The 21,925-nt window shown below is 32.5% G+C and overlaps 2 protein-coding genes across 7 annotated transcripts in view; one reads left to right on the top strand and one right to left on the bottom strand.

Annotated features, from left to right (window-relative positions):
* Nucleotides 1–8: 8 nt before the first annotated feature.
* Nucleotides 9–895, top strand: LOC115888150 (39S ribosomal protein L41, mitochondrial). Its single transcript, XM_030907746.1, has 3 exons — nucleotides 9–315; nucleotides 446–546; nucleotides 602–895. The coding sequence occupies exons 1-3, from the start codon at nucleotides 159–161 to the stop codon at nucleotides 818–820; spliced, it is 477 nt and encodes a 158-aa protein (XP_030763606.1). The 5' UTR covers nucleotides 9–158; the 3' UTR covers nucleotides 821–895.
* A 6,560-nt stretch (nucleotides 896–7,455) lies between these two features.
* Nucleotides 7,456–21,925, bottom strand: part of LOC115888170 (probable protein phosphatase 2C T23F11.1) — a 38,014-nt gene continuing 23,544 nt past the window's right edge. For 4 of the 6 annotated variants that reach the window (XM_030907784.1, XM_030907783.1, XM_030907785.1 and 1 more), the window contains exon 7: nucleotides 11,750–12,498. The gene's annotated coding sequence lies outside the window, so the exon portion shown is untranslated. Of the gene's footprint in view, nucleotides 7,751–11,748; nucleotides 12,499–21,925 lie in introns of those variants that run through there. The other 2 variants (XM_030907781.1, XM_030907782.1) reach the window with 2 other exon arrangements.

The raw sequence follows: 21,925 nt of genomic DNA, 5'->3' as shown, positions 1-21,925 counted from the left end.
ATTTTTTTGAGGTTATGTGAGATATAACCTTAAAAAGAGTTGTCAAACTCATCTGATTACAAAATTTTTTAAAAAACTTTTAATAATTTTCTTACAGTTTATTTAAACAGTAAATTAAATATTGTGTTGGTTGTTATAGCGTTTTGATTCGAATAAGTATGTCTGTAAATTTTATTATAAAACGATCAATTTCAACGACAGCAGCCAATTTTGGCAAAAGGAATTTTCGAAAATTTCAACTATTTAATAAGCGTGGGTCCAGAAATTTTAAGAAACAACAAATGGAAAATCCAGACTCTGACGTACCGATCCATAGTAAGTTTTTCGATTATCTATAATATCGAGATATCAGGTGATAAAATTCTAAAAACCTCTTTCAAAAAATTCTCTCGAACAAACTGCTACTATAAAGTAAAAACTGTATCTTTAACTATTTTTTTTCTAGCACGAGGTGTTAAACCCGTTGGCTACACAGAAAATGGGCAATTTATAACCATACCGGAAAAAATACCTGAGATAATTGTACCAGATTTGACTGGTTTTACAGTAAGTTAAAATTATTTAATATAGGTAAGTAGAATTTTTAAATGATTTTTTTTAGCTAAAGCCGTATGTTTCCTATAGAACTAAAGATGTAGTGCAGTCAGAATTTACAGCTCAGGACCTTTTCAATGTAGTGTATGCTCCAAAAATAGCAAAAGATTTTGACGAAGGAAAGTTAGATGAGGGTGGTAACCCGAAAGAACCATCACTGGAAGAAAAACTCACACCTGAAGAGGCAGTACAAAAAGCAAGACAAACTGGGTCTGATATATTTTAAATTTAGCTTAAAGATAGTTTAATGTTTGTAAAATACACTATGTTCCCTACTATTTAAAATAAACATTAAAAAGTACCTACTTTTGTACTCACAATTAAAAACTGGTATACAATATACAACATATTTAATATACAGGGTGGCGCACCTCATTCGCCTCGGTACAAAAACGGAAAGATATAGAAACAAAATATTTTATGGGTATGTGTGGGAAGGCAATGTGCATAATTTAAAATTATTTTAAAATGTACAGGGTATGTCAGAACTAAGTTCCACATCAAAGTTATTTCTTAGGGAACACCCGGTAGTTTATTTCATTTTTTGGATCCTGAGCCACAAAATGTTTACAAGCTTTGGTTTTTGAGATATTTAAATAGTATAAAAAAGATTGTCAACACCATGAACATTACTTTTCAGAATTATTTTTTGTGCTGACTTTTAAGCCAGAGAAATATGTAATATTTAATAAAAATCTTGATTGCTTTGTTTAATGTATACAGGGGTATCAAAAATTGCTGGTCTATTTTCGTTATTTCAAATACAATACTCTATAATTTTTAAAATAAAACGAAGCAGATTTAATGTAGTAGTTTAGGCTTTCGCGGCCATCATTTGAAGAATTGCTTCCTAACGTTTCGCTAGCACGAGTGGCTAGCATCTTCAGAGGTGTGTTTGCTCCGACTGCTCACACTAGACTGATGCGTCGACGGAGGGGGCGTGGCTTGTCCGGGTGGTTGTTCTTCCGGAACTGGTCTACTTCTCTGTGCTGCTACTTTGGTCCTAGATATAGCTGGATGCCAAATTCTGTTAAGGTAGAAAGTTTCTTCCTTCCTGTTGAAATTATTTGGATGTTTCTGAATTTCAACAGCTTCCCTGACCAGACGAGGATGATATCCAGATGTTGTGGCAATGACTTGGGTGTCTTTGAATTGGATTTTGTGGTCACCATCTCTTAGAGCATGTTCTGCTACGGCTGACTTCTCTGTTTACCCCAAATCTTTGGTTTGCCCTAATCTGCAGTTTCTCTTGTGTTCCGTAAGTCTCGTTCCTACTGAGCGTTTGGTAGTTCCAATATACACGCTACCGCAGAAACAAGGTACACGGTAGATCCCAGCAGAGGATAATGGTTCTCTTTTGTCTTTGGCTGGTCTTAAGCAGTCCCTTATTTTTTGGGTAGGTTTGTATATGGTTTTGATGTTGAGAACTTTACCAATCCTATCGGTGACCTGGGAAACATATGGAAGGAAGGCCTTATTAATGATGTTTTCCTGTTCATTGACGTCAGGTCTCCTCTGCCTAGGTACCAGCGCCGCCTTTATTTCTCTGTCATTATAGCCATTGGCAAGAAAGGCTTTATTTAAATGGCTTAGTTCCTCTTGGATGTGTTCATTAGCACAAATACGTTTTGGCTTGGATGGTGATTTGATAGTTTGTGTAAGTACCGGTCTGTATGAGTGGGTTTTCGATACACCGTGTGATCCAAAAGGTCGCCATTTCTCTTGACAAGCACATCGAGGAAGGCCAGTTGGTTGTTTACTTCGGTTTCCATGGTAAATTTTATGCTCGGGCTCTGCGAATTAAGGTGATGAAGGAAGTCATCTAGGCTGTCACGTCCATGTTTCCAAACCACAAATGTATCGTCCACATAACGAAGCAGATTTAAATTCTCTCAAACTATATTAGAGTTCCATATACCTATCTAGCTCAGATTTTGAATAAATAGCAATTTTTCAATAAAATGGCAACCAAAAGGCTGTTGTCGTCATGGCAAGTTTCTAGTGACAGTAGCTATTTTCAAAACCCAAATTAATTTATGAAATTTATAGCAGTTTACTTTTATTAAATTTACCTACAATAGTTTAATAAATAATATGTATTTATTATTTTATCAAGAAAAACGAAGAAGTAGTTCTTTGATTTATTTTACTATGACTTGTAGATATATGGATTTTCTATAAAAGAGCCAATTACGGCAAATTCATTTTCTTCACTTCCAACGCTAGGTTTCTGCCTAATTGTAAATCACACTACTAGCCCTGCGAAATAGGACAAGTAGGTAGTTTTTCAAAGGAACGCTTACAAGAATATTCCTATTTGGATATCTTTGAGTTTAAGCCTAAGCTCTGGAGGTCAAATCATATACTCTTCTAATGACAAACCTAACCTCAAAACTGCGTCTGTGACATTCCTGAACTTGTCGACATTTCCTTCATATTGCTGTCTTCCATTCGCGAATTTGAAGTTCCAGAGCTTTACGCCCTGGGCTACTCAAGAACGGTTCTGAAAGGAGCTGTGCGCTATAGTCTGGTGTCCCCATATGGCGTGGAACAGTTCTGAACTTTATGACTTAATTGAATGGAGTGAGAGTATCGCGTTCTTGAACAGTTCAGAGCTGCACAACTGCGTGCATGGAGGACAGCAATAGTCGACGTCAACAACATAATAAGTCGATGCCGAACTCTGATGAGGATAAAAATAAAACACAAAATCCAAAAATTACCTATTCTATATTACATAATTCAAAACACAATCATTACAATTTTTCAATTACCTTTTATTTGAAAGCATTTTCAACTAGAAAGTATTCGAAAAATTTAAAGATATTAAAATAATCATCTAAAAACTAAAACACAATAAAAACAGTCTCACGTTTACTGAAGAACATTATGAGGATACCTTTAGAAAAATTCATATATAACGTGCATTGTGAATTTTAAGTAAAATCAGAGGAGGCTGATCAATTTCGATGTACTATATCTCAGGTTCTTTGTATTTTATATATTATTGGTTAAAATAGCTGTCAATTTTAACTTTAGTTATTAAATTAACAACTATGATTCTTTGTTTTTGAAGTTTCGCCAGCGACACAACGTAGTTCTGGATCCGAGGCTTAATATGAATCTATTGCAATTATTGTAGTAAAATGAGTAACTAATTCTGGAAATTAAAAATCCAACCCTAGATGCAATATTTTCGTAAATGTGGACCGTTTGAAATCTTGATGCAAAATCCGGCAATACCGCATAGAAGATAGTGTGCGTGTTCAGGAAACACAGCGGCTAACTGACCGCTGAGTATTTTGCTCAGCGGCTGACTGTTTTTGCGTGTAAAAAGAGACCGTTTAGGGATACCGCTTACTCAGCCACTCAGCCGCTGACCGCCCCTGAACATTCATAAATCCAACTTATTTCTCTTTTTAATACATTTGGCTTTTAATTAAGCTGTCTCCATCACTGTCTTACACGTTAAAATCCATACATCGGGTCTACGATGACCAAATCTGTCTAAGACAAAAATTATAAAAAAAATAAATAAAACATTCTTTTTCATAATAAACTCACCGGCAAAAAAAACCGGCCACTAAAAACTAGATCCAATTTCAAAGTTGGATTTCTCGCGAACCACTCATTAGATTTTGATTATTTTTTTTTTAAATTGTAAATTAATTCCTTTTTAACGGATGCTACGTCAGAAATTTTTATTCCGAATTTATTTTGAGCATATACGGGCACAACAATAAGACGAAGTTTTTTGCCCGAATTTTGTAACACCCTATAGGGTGCAGCAACGATAGCAGCTATTGCTAAATTAAATCACGTCGTAGCCTCATCTTTTGTGAGCATTTTATTTTTTTAATCACCACATTATCTCTTTTTGTATTGGAGATATGCTGTTTTAAAAGGAACGTCTCGAAAAAATGCTTCGCAGACAGAAAGTTTTATGTATTTTAATCAAGTCGATATAGGCAAAAATAGATTTATGAGTATTTGCAATATGAAAATAACGGTTGTCAAATTAAAAAATCCAAATCTGTAACGGATGTTGATCGTATTGTGTGGCTTTAATTGAGGGTGCAGCCACACTATCCTAAAAACGGCGTATCGGCGTAACGGCGTAACGACCTTGAATCGATTTCCAGTAATTCTATTGGCTAAAATTTTTGACAGATGAATTTGACAAGTAAAAATTCTGACAGATGAATGTTTCAGCCAATAGAATTACTGGAAATCCATTCAAGGTCATTACGCCCGTTACGCCGATACGCCGTTTTTAGGATAGTGTGGCTGCACCCTGAGGATGGCCGAAGTCAACGTTGTGTCCGATACCCTGGGTATATTTCGAACAACAGTCCAGGATGTCTGGAATCGGTATATGGAAACGGAAAATTTCACCAGGCGAGTGGATACTAGATATTAGTCCCTTAAAATTTCTTTACCTTTTTTTTAATTTTCATGTTTTACTTAGTTTTCAGGTTAAACTTACCTACGTTCTGATGTTTGATTTGTTTTTAAAGCTTTTTTTCGAGGCGTTTGTTTTAAAGCAGCGTATCTCCAATACAAACAGAGATAATGTCGTGATTAAAAAAACAAAATGCTCAAAAAAGATCAGGCTACAATGTGATTTGATTTAGCAATAGCTACTACAGCTGCTGCACCCTACAGGGTGTTACAAAATTTGGGCAAAAAACTTCGTCTTATTGTTGTGCCCTGTATATGCTCAACATAAATTCGGAATAAAAACTGCTGACGTAGCATCCGTTAAGAAGGGAGTACTTTACAATTTTAAAAAAAATCATCAAAATCTAATGAGTGGTTCGCGAGAAATCCAACTTTGAAATTGGGACTAGTTTTTAGTGGCCTTTTTTTTGCCGGGAATGTACAGGGTGTCCCATTTTGGTTGAAATCATATGGTATCTCCGTTATTAGTGAAGATAGAAGGGTGCGGTTTGCACAAACCTGTGCCACTTTTTTGTCAAACGGAAGATGCCGTAAACAAAATTTTCATAGCTCTCTTTGTTTCTGAGCTACAGGGTCTTTTTGAAAATTTTGCAATTTGGGACACCTCCTGTATCTCTGTTACTGTTAAATCTATCGAGAAGGTGAAAACTGTTTATTGTAGAACTTTTTACGTAGAATACAGCGACGTAGTCTGTTGTTCTACGAAAAGAATATTTTTAAAGATATGAACTAAAGTTATTTTTTCTTAAATGGAACACCCTGTATATTTATGAATTAAATGATCGGACTTGCCATAAGCTTCTCAAAAATATATAACACTCAACATATTTATTTTCATTATTTAATGCAATATTTAAAAAAATATATTAAAAGATCATATTTATTAGAATTATTACTAAAGAATTATTAAAAGTAATATTGCTATCTGTCTCTTGTTTTATTTTGAGAGCCACTAATTAATTCTTTGTATATTAGGGAAACTTAAATCTCTACCGCTATTTGTAAATCTTGGAAGCTATCTTATTGGAACTTTTAAATATCCCTTTAGCTAATTTACGTGAAATATAGTTTCAGAAAAATGGGGCTCCCCCTCACAACTTAACTTACAACGAAAATATTAGAATTTTGCTAAATTATTATTTCTCAAATCAATGAATTGGAACCAATATGATGACCTCCCTGATTCCCGGATTTGTCCGTTCTCGATTTCTGATTTTAGGGATTTTTGAAAAATGAAATATATCGTAGCAACTAATACAATGTCGAACACCTGGAAAATGCTTTAATAATGCAAGCTTTTAGATATTTGCAAACCCCATCCCATTATAATAAATTCCGTTATAAAAAAGAGAAAAATATATTCAGAGGTTCAGTGGTAACAATTCAAAAGTAAAATATATTAATCCCAAATAAAATTTTAATATGTGTATGTCTATTTTAGTAAATACCATTTTGATTTTGTTATTCATCACAGCCTACTAATAAGAAAATGATATATTTTAAATATTGCAGTAAATATTGAAAATAAATATAAAGTGATATATATATTTGAGAAGCCCATAGCAAAGCGGATCATATGACTTATAAATATACAGGGTGTTCCATTTGAAAAAACCTAACCTTAGTTCATATTTTCAAAAATATTTTTTTCGTAGAAAAACAGACTACGCCACTGTATTCTACGTAAAAAGTTCTACAAGAATCAGTTTTCATCTTCTCGATATCATCTATAATAACGGAGATACGGGGGCTGTCCCAAATTACAAAATTTTCGGAAAGACCCTGTAGCTCAGAAAGGAAGAGAGCTATGAAAATTTTGTTAACGGGATCTTTCGTTTGACAAAAAAGTGGCACAGGTTTGTGCAAACCGCACCCTTCTATCTTCACAAATAACGGAGATACCGTATGATTTCAACCAAAATGGGACACCCTGTACAAAGATGTTTCTGATAGACTAAGTTATTATTTGATGTTCCATATCCAGAACCAGAAATATAGTACATCGATATTATAGCAGCCGCCCCTAAGTAAAGGGATAATACACATCCTCATTAAATCATATAATTACAAACAATTTTAATAATAATTATTATATCAAAGCATCAAATAATCATTACAAAATACATACAGAACAACTTTCACGCCAGTCGTAACATTACATCTGTATTTATAATATATATTTACATAAGTGAACCTATTACAACTCAACAAACAAAAAAATAAGTCTAATATACCGGGTGACAAAGAAATTCTTTACACAGATTGAATTTGGATTGTTTTTAGGTGTCACAATATTCCGTGGACATAAAACAACCACTTATTTTTGGGATAAAAATAAGTTATGTCTGGTTGTAACATTAGTCCTAACGGTTCCTAAGAAATATGGATTATTTTATTATCTTTATATTCTTGGGGCTAGTATTATATTACCTTGGTGAAAATTAGTCTCTCCAGATTTCAAAAAATGTTGTGAAGTTAGGTTAAATCAAAACATATAAGTAATGGAACAAGGCGGTTGTTTCTTGTTTATACCTGTTCTTTTCTTGTTTATTGTTTTATTTTATATTTTTACTTTTTATTGTTTATTGTTATTATTTTTTTGTTTAATGTTTTTTGTCTGATGTCACTTCCTGTTTCTTGCTTCTGATGCAGAATTAGCCTTCTTCCTCTACTCATATGCGTTATACAGGGTCTCCTAGGTAGTATAAAAAAAATCAGAGTATGTGATTCCTCATCTGTTTTTAATAAAACAAAGTTCATATAAACACGGTGTCTAAAGTACTTCCTTTCTGATCTACAGGGTGTTGCAGGATGTGTTTTTGACAATATGTCGGAAACAACTTTAGATTTGGCGTCTGTACACACACACATCTGGATTATTTGATAAAAATAAATGGCAAGCCACTGCTTTTTTTCTTGATACTCCATCCTCTTTTAATAAGATTGATCTCTTGAGTTTTTCTTGTAATATGTCGGGAACTACTTTGAATATTTTCTTCATCATTTTTGTATGTGGTTTGCAGGTGTAAAAATAATTTATTTCCATTAACTGTTGTTTGCCTACTTAAATCGGTAGCGTCTGTACGCACACTCATCTGGATTATTTCATTAAAATAAATGGCAAGCCACTGATTTTTTTCTTGATAATCCATCCTCTTTTAACAAGATTGATCTCTTGAGTTTTTCTTGTATATTGAACGGTTTTCGAGAAAAAAAATCATGGCACATCTCAAAATCATGTATGCTCATTTTCTAGCGATTTTGATATATGCAATGTATTGATTTATTTATTTTTCTCAAAAATTAGATGTATAAGAAAAACTCAAGAGATCAATTTTGTTAAACATTGACAATCAAGAAAAAAAAATGTTTTGTCGGAAAAAACAATGGCGTACCATTTATTTTAAGCAAATAATTCAGAAATGTGTACATACGAACGCCATTGGTTTAAATAGGAAAACAAAATTAATAGAAATAAACTGTCTTTATACCTGGACACCAGATACCAAAATTGAAGTAAACATCTAAAGTAGGTTCCGATATATTGCGAGAATTTTTTTTATTTTTAGCATCCTGTAGATCAGAGAGGAAGTACTTTAGACCCCATATTCATATAAACTTTTTTTCTTAGAAACATAATATAAGGAATCATACTCTAGATTTATTATTTAGAGTATTTATAACTATACTATAATACTAATAGTCTACTTATGAAACACTCTCTATGGCCGCAAGCGCATAACAGAATATTATTAGGACAAGTTGGAGAGTATAAACGGCATTTTAACTATTATTTTAAGCTATTAACGTTAATTTCCTAAGGTTAATGTTCAGAGGTAGGGTTAGGACTAATAGTCGTAAGTATGAATTAACCATTAATTGATCACAGTTTACCTCTATACAAAAATGCTTCATTTGTCCGTTAGAGGGCATCAAACACACTGATTTTATGAACCGATATTCCGATTTGAATGAAATTTCAGGTACCTACATTTTTTAGGTTTCGTTTGTTACATAATTTCTTGTAGATATGTTTTGCAACTGTTTTTTTTTTTGGTAAAAAGGTCCTTTTAGTATACACTACATTTTTTTCTCTTGTAAAAAACACCACCCGTCATCAAGGTTATTAAAAGATAAGGTTCTCTCGTAACTCGATCCGCCATTATCGGAAACGTCATCAACTACGTCACAGGTATGCGGCCGATCATAGATAAAGGGATAAAAACTGCCGATAGTCCGACAGTACATTTCCGAATCGATATTAATTGTGTAAGGCGTCCATAGTTTTCAGTTGTTTGATGTTTGTTTTCTTTATTACATTGCCCAAAAATGTACATTCATTTATCTCTCTTTGACCGATGCATTTTATTTTTTATTCATTTATAATTTTGGCGGGTCGTCAGGGTGGACGTCCGAGTCCGCGCCTCAGCTTTAAAATGAAGTAACGATTTATTTTTTTGTATCTAATTTTTTATTTAATCCCAGTATAACCTATTACAATTCTACAACACATTCAACATAATAAAACTAAAAAATATGTATTTTATAAATACATCCAGGTCCAGGCACAACGTAAGCCGCGTAAACCCAGCCAAAAAGAAGGCGACTCGACAGGGACACACAGAGGCGAAACAATTCTAGCTTGGAAAGTTCGAATTGTCTACCTATTAGCAGCGACGATTTAAGATCATGTGACACCGGAGATGCGACGCGACAGTCGACGACGGGGTAAAGCTACATTCCAAATCAATTCGCTGGCCGAGTGGCACTTCGACGTTAAAGTCGGCACGAAATTAACCATTCACAACAAATTTCAATTCGAATCTTGCGCATGCGTGTTTAAACGTTCTCCTGACATTTTTTAGGTTAGTTGTTGGTTTTGATTTTGGAAGAGTCAAAATCCGGGACAGTTGTTAATTAAGTTTTCCAAGTTTTTATGTTTAGAAAAATGGAAACAAAAACGTCATTTATTGATGATTTTTTTCTAAAATGTGTCTCAAGCACCCAAAACTTTTTTTCGCCATTAATATAGGTCGGACACCCCATTTTTTTGGGTTTTGGTAAACCCCTTGGTTTTCGGTCAAGCTAATTATTGAGCTGCAACAATAATTGCCGTTTTTTTAACAGCAAAGCCACAAGTCCTAATAAAATAAGAATAGCGTCCTTCACTCATTTTTCTTTTAATAATTAAATTTCACAGGAAAATGGCTTGTAACAACGACACAAACAAAATAATTATTAAAATTTAAATGTCAAATTTGTCATGATTGTCAAACGAAAATTCCGTGCTGAAGTGGAAGTTTGCAGCTTGCAAGCTTTCAATCCAACTTCAACTTGCACTCTGGCGTCGAATTTTGTTGTGAATGAGTACACTGAAGTACATAAGATAAGCTTGTGTGCCAAAGTACGACTTGGCCAGCGAATTGATTTAGAATGTAGCTTATAATGCGTACTCGGCCTATCGCAGGTTGAGGCGTGGTTGAGGTGCAATATTTGGCGCTTGGGTGTGTTTTCATTGGCAGTTTAAATCATCTGACTATTGAAAAATGCGACAAAGTCTCGATCTCGTATGCAGGACTCAGGAAGTTAAAGTGCCGGTAGCTGGCCGGTTGTGGTGAGAACAGCGTGGATGAATTAATTAGCGTATATTTTTGTTTTTATTTAGACAATTAGGGCGAGATTTATTTAGATTGTTTGTGTTTATAAATTTAAATTATTTGATAGCTATTAGATACAGTATTTTTAACTCGATTACACACAGGGTAAGTTGGAATTTTAGCAGTTTTTAAAATCCAAAGCAACAAATATTGTTGAAATTTGAAGGTTAGGCTTTTCTTCGCCGGTAAGATTTATTTTATTTGTTTTAAAGTACCGAAGAGGAGCTGAATTTTAGTGTTTTCTTTAAAATGAATCCCTATTTATAACGTAATTCTTTCTATACTTGAAACTCCTTTTCTAAGACAAAATAAAACTGAAAAAAGACAAATAAATATTAAGGAGTCAAATATTTTCGCAATATTTAACGATAAGAGGCAAGGTAGACAATAGGTATTTAAAAACTTTTCAAATATTTTTGCATAGGTTTGGTACCATTAAAAAAGGATAACGCGTCGCGGAATAATATAGTACGAGAACTAGCAACGTCGGAAAAACAAGTATTTTAAGACGTCTGGCTCTTTGATATATCTTTTACTATGCTCTCTAGAACAGCATGCGGCCCGTCTGGCTGCCGGTAAACGTTGCGTTCTCTACTGCGCATTGAAAGAAGATCCTGTATTTTTATTAGTCCTTTAAATTTTAGTATTGAATATTAATCGAACATGTCTCCATAGCGCAGTGCGTAGAGTATCCGACCACGAACCGATGATTCAGAGTTCGAATCCGGATCAGGGCTAAGACTTTTTTATTTTATTTTCGTTTATATTCTGATAGTAAAGTATTAAATATTTGTTTTTGAATCACCATAATTATTTATTAATACTTTACTATCAGAATATAAACGAAAACAAAATAAAAAAGTCTTTGACCTGACCCGGATTCGAACTCCCAATCTTCGGTTCGTGGTCGGAAACTCTACGCACTGCGTTATGGAGACATGTTCGATTTATATTCAATACTAGAATTTATAGGACTAAATTAATAAAAAATATAGGATCTTCTTTCGATGCGCAGTAGTGAACGCAACGGGTATCGGCAGCCAGACGGGCCGTATGCTGTTCCAGAGAGCATAGTAAAATATATATCAAAGAGCCAGACGTCTTAAAATACTTTCTCGAAAACGTTGCTAGCTCTTAGACTAATACTTCATAGGTGAGAAAATTTATTCGTATTTAAACAAAATTATTAACTTCATGTAGTGTCACCTTCCTATATACTCACGAGCCGCCACTGCGTTCTGTAGCATACCTGTGACGTAGTTGTCGCTTCGCTTCTATTGGTCCAAAAGTTACGAGGCAACCTGTTCAATATAGTATCATTGACCCGTCATAGCTTTTCAGAAAAGAAAAAATACAAACTACATTTCTTGTTATATCAAACATTCATATCTAGTAGGTTATAATAATCTAGTTGGACGAAATGTGGAAATTTATGTTTGTGTCACAAATAATCTTTGACAGTAAGCTTCAAAAATATTAAATTAACGTTTGGATTTATTTGTGACTGATGCCCTCTAACAGATAAATAAAAAAAAATTGTATAAAGGTAAATAATTGTATCTAATTAACTAATTCTGATTCCAAAAATGCGAATTAAATTATTCTATGTCCCTTGAATATTGCGACACCCTGTATTTCAATAAAATACATTTGAATAGTGGTTTATATAACGATTTAGTTGTCACCCGATATACCAAAAGTACAGAGTGGTTCAAAATATTTTCGGGGGGGCGTTTAAAAATACGACACTCTGTACACGTTTATCCAAATAAAAATTGAAACAGATCTGAAACAAAAAAGAAAAAGCGTTTTGGATTTTTATACGTACATTTTTATTATTAAAAATATTTTTATGCTGCACTCTCAAGTTTTAGGTGCAAGAGAAGTATGATTTGTTTAGAAAAGTTATATTTATATTTGTTTTTAATTTGCTAACTTTAGTTATTATTTACAAAGGAGTAACCTGGATAAGAATACACCCTACGGGATATATCAAAAATTGTAAAAAAGCAGACTGTCAAATAAATGAAAGAAAAATATATTTTTGCTAGTTTTTTTTATATTTAGAGATAAACTAGTAAAGTCATATGTTATGCCAGGATAAAACTATTTTAAAAGAGACTTCCCTTCCATTTAAACATCTTTCTATTCCTTACAACTTTTAATCTCCCAGTATAGTGCATTCTTATTTAGGACACCCGGTATAGTGCAATCAATATTGAAAGGAGCTTTCAAAACGGCAAGTCCTCATTATCTATATTACATTACAAAAAATTTTTTAATTAAAAAAAGACTTATATACAGGGTGTTTCGACACAAATACGAAATTTTTTTTAAGTGATTTACTGGTAAAAAAGGGTTGTTTGTTATACCGGGTCCGTCTCAAAAGTGGCTCACCCCTATAACTTTTTTATTTTTTCAAATAAAAAAACGAGATTTGATATGTTAGTATTATGACATAAATTAGGATTGATTGACGTATTTAATTGTTTTCGGTCACTTCCTGTTTCACCGGAAATGACTACAACTTTTGATTTTTAAATTGCATCCTCGGTATTTTTTTTACTTTATTTGATAGAAAAAAAAACTGTGAATAGAAAGACATGTCATATGTCAACTTTTGACATTTTCGCATATATGGTTTATTTGACATTATAACTTGCGGTTCGTAATGAAAATTTGACTCGAAATACCAAGTACGTGGTATCAAATTACTCGTAAAAAATGCTTTTTCTAAATATGCTAACGAGCGACCCTCGTTCCATTTGAAAAATAAATAAATATGATTAAAAATACGATTTGAGCATTTTCTAACTGGCCAGAACAAGACACTAAAAACATTAGACGATAAAATCTATTTTTCCAAGGCTCGTTAAAAATTAGTGTTTTTAGTGTATAGCCATGACACTCTAGATTGAATTTTAAAATACAATTTTTTATTAAGCAAGAATGTCAAAAGTTGACATATGATATGTCATTCTATTCATAATGTCATTTTCTATCGAATAAAGTAAAAAATACGGAGGGCGCCATTTAAAAATCAAAAGTTGTAGTCATTTCCGGTGAAACAGAAAGTGACCAAAATCAATTGAATACGTCAATCAGTCCTAATTTATGTCATATACTAACATACCAAATCTCGTTTTTTTTATCTGAAAAAATAAAAAAGTTATAGGAGTGAGCCACTTTTGAGACGCACCCGGTATAAGCCTTGGGTCAGCAGGCAACTAAGGATTAGCAATAATGTATTTTACTTATCGATATGTCGATAATTATCAATATATCGATAACTAACAAATTACTGAGGGTTATTGGTTTATCAGTAACTCTCGATATATCGATAGATATCGATAATTTTGATGTAAGGTATGGTTATGCGATATATTGATAATTATTGATATTTATCGATATATAAGAATCTAGTATAAAAAATAATCTTATAAAATTTTAGAAAAAACTGAAAATACTATATTTTGCATGTGTTTTTAAACACCCTGTATATCTGTCGGATATTATTTCCGAATTTGTGTTCAACAGCAAAAACTTTTCAAAATTGATTCCACCGCATATTTTAAGTAATTAATGTTATCACTAAAAATCTTGTTTTTGTATTTTTTTTATTATTTTTTGTTAGAAAAAATACCTAAACGGCAAAAAGTTACTTCTGTATCGGTTTCCTTTTTGTGCCGACTACTTCTAACCTTAACATATTATAGATAAACCGCAAATATTTACCACCCGTCGCTTTACTTCCATTATCAATTTTTTATAACGAATTTTTGGATCTCTAGGAACTATATCGTCCTCTAACGTTAACTAGCATTTTTTTTATTAAACTAAAACAAGATTTCTAAACTTATAGAGTCGAGACAAGTTGTTAAAAACTCATCAAGATATTTGGGTCTTGATCGTGATGAATACCTACTTAGATCTTATTGATAAGTAAACGTTGATAAGTAAATTCGCTACATCCTTTTGGAAATACCATATAATCGAAAAAAAAATCGAAATGACAATCGATGACAATTTTGGCGAGGTCAAGCTCTAGACGTCATTTACTTGGCCAGTACTCTTCTTTATTTTTTAATTAAGGCCTTAAGAAGGTTGTAATTTATTTTTATATTGATTAAAAATGATTTTTTAATGTTGTAGTTTAAAATTCGTCATAATTTTTTGGAAATAAATTTGTGTCTGAAAATGTTCTATCCTTTTTAATATCTCTATAATTAGTGTAAATTTTCCACAAACTTTATGTCAACTATTAGTAAATGAAGTTCAGAGATTGATCTCGCCAAAATTATGATCGAGTGTCATTTCCAAGCCACCATGTTTTTCATCATAAAATATAGTTTTGGTTGATTTTTTTAAATATATCATAAATTGACAATTATACAACTAAATAACTTCAACTATATGAGTTTAGAATTCTAGTTTTATAGAAAACACTCCTAATTTGTACAAAAGTGTCTATACCGAAAAGCTACTGCTTTTGGAAAAAGGGTTAAAATTATTTTAGCACATTTTCCTTCGAAATTATACAATATGTTTGTAAATAAATATAACTGAACAGTCAATAACGTCACTGCTTTACTTGCCAACTGATTAAGGATCTGGGACAGTTTTGTTTGTTTGTAAAGCTGCGTCCACACTGCTCGCCAGCAAGCCGAACGAACACGTGCAACACGAAAAAATGGCAAACAGTCGGAGCGAGATGTTCGCGGTGTTCCACGTGCTTGCGATCTTATAAAATGCCTGTTTCGACTGTTCGGCTCTGTCGCGGTACATCAAAGAAACGCTTCGGAGCCATGCGAGCATACTTTACGGCGCGGCGGTTCGAAGCGCTCGTGCTGTTTGCGTTATTTAAGTTTTTAGTTTGGTTTCGTTCACAATTACAAATATTTGTGTTTTGTTCTTGGATTAATATTATTAAATATAGCTTTAATAAAATATAACTCTATATTTATATTGCCTACTTATCTTATCTAATAAAGTTCTCAAACTTTATTGATATTTTGGCATACGCCTGGTATTATTTTTGAAATGCTTGGCTTGGAAACTTTGAATAAATAACCCAAACTGGTATGTGAGTCTCTAGTTGCCAAGAATCTTAATGTTATGGCCAATCTTTATTTAACTTTCTTTAACCGGAATACACTTCCTAAAAGTTGTATTTTTCCTTTGGGGCCAACTAAGTTAATAAGTCTTTCAAAATCAGTAGCGGACATGCGATAAAAAATATTAAAAAAACATTCTGTTTGTTTGTAAATCGCGTGTTGTTTCTTTCACTGTGCTGGGATCTACTTTTGAAATTATTAGACATCCAACACCGCCTTTTTTTCTCTTTGTCTCCTTCGTTTTGTAATAATGATCGCACTAGTAACCGCTATTAAAAATACTTCGGTATCATCCATGACCGAACAGCACGGACGCAAGCACTACATTACAATGTGGACGCCGTTGCTTGCGAGCCGAGCTTGCGACAAGAGCGCGAGCAGGATCAAGAGCAATGTGGACGCACCTTTATACTGTCTTAGCCAAGTGTATGTACGATTGTCGAATGTATATATAAAATAATATGTTTCAATTCTGCTTGTACTGTAAACTTCGTAAAATCACCAAATGTCATCTAATATTTGACAAGTTTAACAAAGTTAAAGAAGTCATCTATTAAACGCTATTATTAATTTTTGTTTTATTCAGAGATATGGAGGTGGTTATCCCCTCTGTATCTCTCTGGTTTTTATATGATTTAGAACTGTCCAATCAAAGTCCTCACAGCATCGAGTAATTCGAGCATTCTTATATTTAGTGTGGCGTATTATTTTTTAATTTTAATTATATTTATTTACCAACATATTCATCGTTATAGATCCTTTCCTCTTTTTGTAATTAAGAGCTACATCTACAATATGAACAACCTACGATCGGTAAATTTTCTATCATTACTCTTATACATTTATTTTATTTAGTTAAGTCCATTATTCGGGCGATTTATTTTTATCAAAAATTATTTTCTGTTTATTGTGAGAAATTGTCATATGTAATTGACCCTCTGTGTTCCAAACTGCAAAGTCAGACGACTAGTTTTTTAAGTTAAAAAGTTTAAACTAATTTAAAGTAAAATGTGGACTGAGATAACTACCGCTCTGATAGTTTTTAATATGACAAGTTCCAGCTTGTTTACTTTTACTCAGTATTAAAAGTATGCTATTCATAAAATCATGACACACATACATCGGGTATGCTCTGAACAGATGGTGACGTCACGTGGAATTCAAAATTCCATATTCCATACATACCCTGCCGGTCATCGAAACTATGTGGTCTGGATTTTAATGCGTGTGACAGAGAACAATATAAATGACTGGTTGAAAGAGAGAGACAAAATCAAAAGCGGCATACAGTGTTGCCGGATTTTTAGGTTTGTGGGAAAATGTGTGTAGAAAAATATAATCTATTTTAAAAAAAATCATGTATACTACTGAAATGAAGATAATATATCTAAGCTAAATATAATCTATTACAGCTGTAGTAAAATGAGTAACTAATTGTGAAAATTAAAGTTTCAACCAAAGACATCTAAATAAAGAGAGACAAAACAATTTACATTTTACTGCGATCACGAACCGTGTTCCGCAAAAATCGATGATGACTGATTTACGCGGTAAGTAATAGAATACGGTTCGAGTTCCAATTGTTATTAATGTTTTTTGGGTACCTATAGAAGCGTTAAACTAAATATTTGTGTAGGTATATAACTTTAATTAAAAGGTGGTCATCGTGAAGCAAGAAGAAGAAGAGAAGAACTTTAATTAATATATATAGATTGTGCCAGGATTACACTTTTGAAATTATTTTTAGTTTTCTAATTAAATTATATTGGGGAAATTACAATGACAACTAGCAGCATCGCTGCGAATTCATCTTTACTACGAAATTGTCGAAATCTGTAGGAATTACGCTGACATTTGACGTTTTCATTTGTTTTCATTCGAGTTATATATGACAGCGAGCGGTTGTGAGTTTTCTGCGGTAGTTGAAAGTTTTTGTAGCTTTTGAACAACTTTCTAATAATTATTAGTGTTTATTGCAACTATCTACGATGGTTCGCCAGTGCATAGTTTGTAAAAAAGTAGACTATTCTAACCCGGAATTGATATTTCGACGGTAACTGTCATTATGTTTTTTTACCTTTAGACATGCTTACAGTAGCGTATCTAGATACATTTAGTTATGAGTAGATTATTACAAAAATACGTATATTTTCTTATTTGTACACTTTCGATTGTGAAATTAGAAACAAACCTACTTATAATGGAAAATTGGTCTGAGGCAATCCCAATCAATTTTTGATAAAATTCATCAATTTTTGATAAAAAAAACATCATGCCACCGTCACGCCACTGATAGAGCCAAATGACAGAAAGATAGACGAAACTCAACCGTGTTGTCATATTTATGTACCCATCTCTTTTTAACTCTCAAAAAAGTGTCAAACCATGTATGATTCTAAAAAATTGAGTTTTATGAATGGAGTGTTCTGTCTACCCATTTAGATGACTTTGGTAAGATAGACGAAACTCAACCATGTTGTCATATTTATGTACCCATCTCTTTTTAACTCTCATAAAAGTGTCAAACCATGTATGATTCTAAAAAATTGAGTTTTATGAATGGAGTGTTCTGTCTACCCATTTAGATGTCTTTGGTAAGATAGACGAAACTCAACCATGTTGTCATATTTATGTACCCATCTCTTTTTAACTCTCATAAAAGTGTCAAACCATGTATGATTCTAAAAAATTGAGTTTTATGAATGGAGTGTTCTGTCTACCCATTTAGATGTGTTTGGTAAGATAGACGAAACTGAACTGTGTTGTCATATTTATGTACTAATCTCTTTTTAACTCTCAAAAAATTGTCAAACCATGTATGATTCTAAAAAATTGAGTTTTATGAATGGAGTGTTCTGTCTACCCATTTAGATGACTTTGGTAAGATAGACGAAACTCAACCATGTTGTCATATTTATGTACCCATCTCTTTTTAACTCTCATAAAAGTGTCAAACCATGTATGATTCTAAAAAATTGAGTTTTATGAATGGAGTGTTCTGTCTACCCATTTAGATGTCTTTGGTAAGATAGACGAAACTCAACCGTGTTGTCATATTTATGTACCCATCTCTTTTTAACTCTCATAAAAGTGTCAAACCATGTATGATTCTAAAAAATTGAGTTTTATGAATGGAGTGTTCTGTCTACCCATTTAGATGTTTTTGGTAAGATAGACGAAACTAAACTGTGTTGTCATATTTATGTACCCATCTCTTTTTAACTCTCAAAAAAGTGTCAAACCATGTATGATTCTAAAAAATTGAGTTTTATTACTGTTTTGTCTACCCATTTAGATGTCTTTGGTTCCAACCGTTGATGCTAGATTTTTCGTAAACGCCTACTTGTGCGCTTTGAAATTTTGATACAATAATGCATAGAGGAAATGTATTAGCCCAATTTTGATCTCTTTTTAATACATTTGATTTTCCATTAAGCTGTGTTCATCATGTTACGTCTTACACGTTAAAATCCAGACTGCGCAGTTTCGATGATTAAATCGGTATTTAATACAAAAGATAAAGTATATATAGTCTGTACAAAGATCGTTCCACATTACGTCATATCATTATTTATCTATTTATGATCCATTTTAGGGTGTGTCCAAGATTAGTTCATATTCACTTGGCACTTCAAAGCCAAACATATCCACTTGCGGTTTTATAAAATCGGAACGCACTCAATTACTGATTTCGGAACGTACTCGAGATTTTCTAAACAATATGGACTGATCTCAGACACACCCTAAAACGGATATTAGATAAATAATGATGAATTACCGTTGTACAGACTATACAGTGGCGGCTGAATCTAAAGGGTACAGGAAGATGTGCCTCCAAACCGCCAACATAAAAGGAAAGAAATACGTATATAATTGAGTGTGCATGATGAAATTTTAAGTTTTTTTAAAGATTTTATACGATTAAATAATTATGCCATTTCTAATATGAAAACTAGAAGGATAGAGTTCATTTATTAAAAATAGTAGATAAGTTTCTTTCTTGTGGAGGCTCTGCTCATCGACCTACAGAATTCACTATCTACTTAAAAATATTACATATTTAACAGTCTTTTTAGGTGCATTTATTATGAACAGAGTTGTTATTTTGATCACACATTCAACATCACAAGCCATCCCACGCGCTCTTATAAAATTATGGCACTATGAAAATAAATGCACCTTCATACTTTCTGAGGTGTTAAATCGATTGTCTCCTTATACATATAAAAGAATATACTGCAACCTTCCCATATAAGCAACGAGAGGATTTATGTTCCAGTATTGAAGGAAAAAAAATAAGGTTTAAGAATATAAGTTCGTCTTTGTTTAGGTCGGTTATCAATTGATTTTTGTTTTGTTCAGAGAAATGGAATTGGTTATCCCTTCTATATCTGTGGTTGAACGTATTTAACCTCAATTTCAAACATTATGTTTTGGAACTATCCAATCAAAGTACTCACAGCATCGAGCCAGAGCAGAGAAAACTTCTGATCACATAAGGATAGACGTATGTCAAAAACGCATTTATATTCTATATCTATCCTTCAATAATAGGACAAGAATTCATACGGTACCCGCATATATTCTTCTATATGTATATGATTGTTTCCACTTATCAAATGTCGTTAGACTTTTGACAGCTAAACAATCACACATGATATTTATTCATGTGTCAAAATTGTACAAGGTATATGTGCTTAATTAGCGTATATTGTAAGTGACGTAGATACCCTCAATAAAATAATCTCGTCCAAATTTTACTTTGAATACGTACATTTTGTGAGATTTAATCAAAAATAGATAGATAAGATAAAGTTTGATTGTTCGTGTAGTGAAACTATCTTCCATTCTGGTAAAAGTCATATATTTTTTGTGGAAAATGCCAAATAATGAAAAAAAAAATGCGTCGCAGTGGTATATGAAATAAGATTTTTTTGTTAATAGTGCTTAAATTTCTTTCAATGTTTAGGAAAAAATCATTGAAGATACATTTAAATATGTACTTATGTTGATTTTTTTAAATGACGACTATTATTATTGTAAACTATATCAAACTAGATCTGATATTGTTCCCTGTAGTTATTTATTGCTGTAAGTTTCATATCAACTGACCTACCCCCTTCAAAAAACTGCCTTTCAGATTTTGATAAGGGTTTGTGATCTAAAAAAAATTAAACAATAAATTGGAAAACAGGTACAGATTTATTAAATAACATTTTGCGAGAAAAATCGACTGTTTTTAAAAATGAAGATGTGGAATGTAAAGAAAATTATCTAGAAACCTGTATTTTAGTTCATTAAAAATGCACATGCCAATGCAAAATAGCTGAAAAAAACTCACAGATGTGTTTCTGGGGTCGAAATATACTATCCCTAAAAATATTTGCACTTATTTAAGACTCACCCTGTATATTTATTTGCTTCGGATGGCTAATATGGAGCGATCGACAATTATTGAAATAGTTGGCAATACCTACTGTATTAGAAGATTGTATGATTAGTGACTGGGTACTGATGCCTAATTACTATGCATTTTATTTTATTACTATACAAAATTTATACCGAATGCAAAACCTAACCTCTATTTTGTATGTATTTTAAGATACTTATTCAATAATTAAATTAGAAAACCTTCAGATATTATATATTTATTTGTCACTTTGTTTTGATTTTAGTCTCATTATTATTGAAAAATCCGTCCGGCTTGTATCAAGCCATTAAGAACAGTTTCTTAAATAAAAAAGAAATCTCGAGAGCAGTGAAGATGAGTGTATACAAGACAGTATTCATACCGACCTTTGAATAAGAAGACTAAGGAAGGAGCATATCAAAAATCTTAGGTACACCGCGATGGGCCTCAAATATGGCCGACTTAAATTCCGGTTTATCAGTGTCGTTCTAATTTTATTTAAAAAATTGAAAACTATGATGTAGGGTAGACGTGGGGTAGACTTAATAATTTGTTGTTTTATTTACGTTGTGAATAAATGTTGGTAGTTATTAAAATTGTTATAAAAATATATAATTCTAATAAAAATAGATAAGTTATAATAAGTATTTATTAACACAAACATCCGATACGCTACTGAAGCAGGTAAG

This window comes from Sitophilus oryzae, unplaced genomic scaffold, assembly GCF_002938485.1.
Source record: "Sitophilus oryzae breed Bouriz unplaced genomic scaffold, Soryzae_2.0 scaffold_684_pilon_pilon, whole genome shotgun sequence".
Classification (NCBI taxonomy): Eukaryota; Metazoa; Arthropoda; class Insecta; order Coleoptera; family Curculionidae; genus Sitophilus; species Sitophilus oryzae.
This window is presented reverse-complemented; position numbering and strand designations above follow the sequence as displayed.

Coding starts and splice junctions, on each gene's coding strand:
- LOC115888150 (XM_030907746.1), top strand. CDS start 159: ATGTCTGTAAATTTTATTATAAAACGATCAATTTCAACGACAGCAGCC. Junction 316..445: donor CTCTGACGTACCGATCCATA/GTAAGTTTTTCG, acceptor TTTTTTTTCTAG/CACGAGGTGTTAAACCCGTT. Junction 547..601: donor CAGATTTGACTGGTTTTACA/GTAAGTTAAAAT, acceptor GATTTTTTTTAG/CTAAAGCCGTATGTTTCCTA.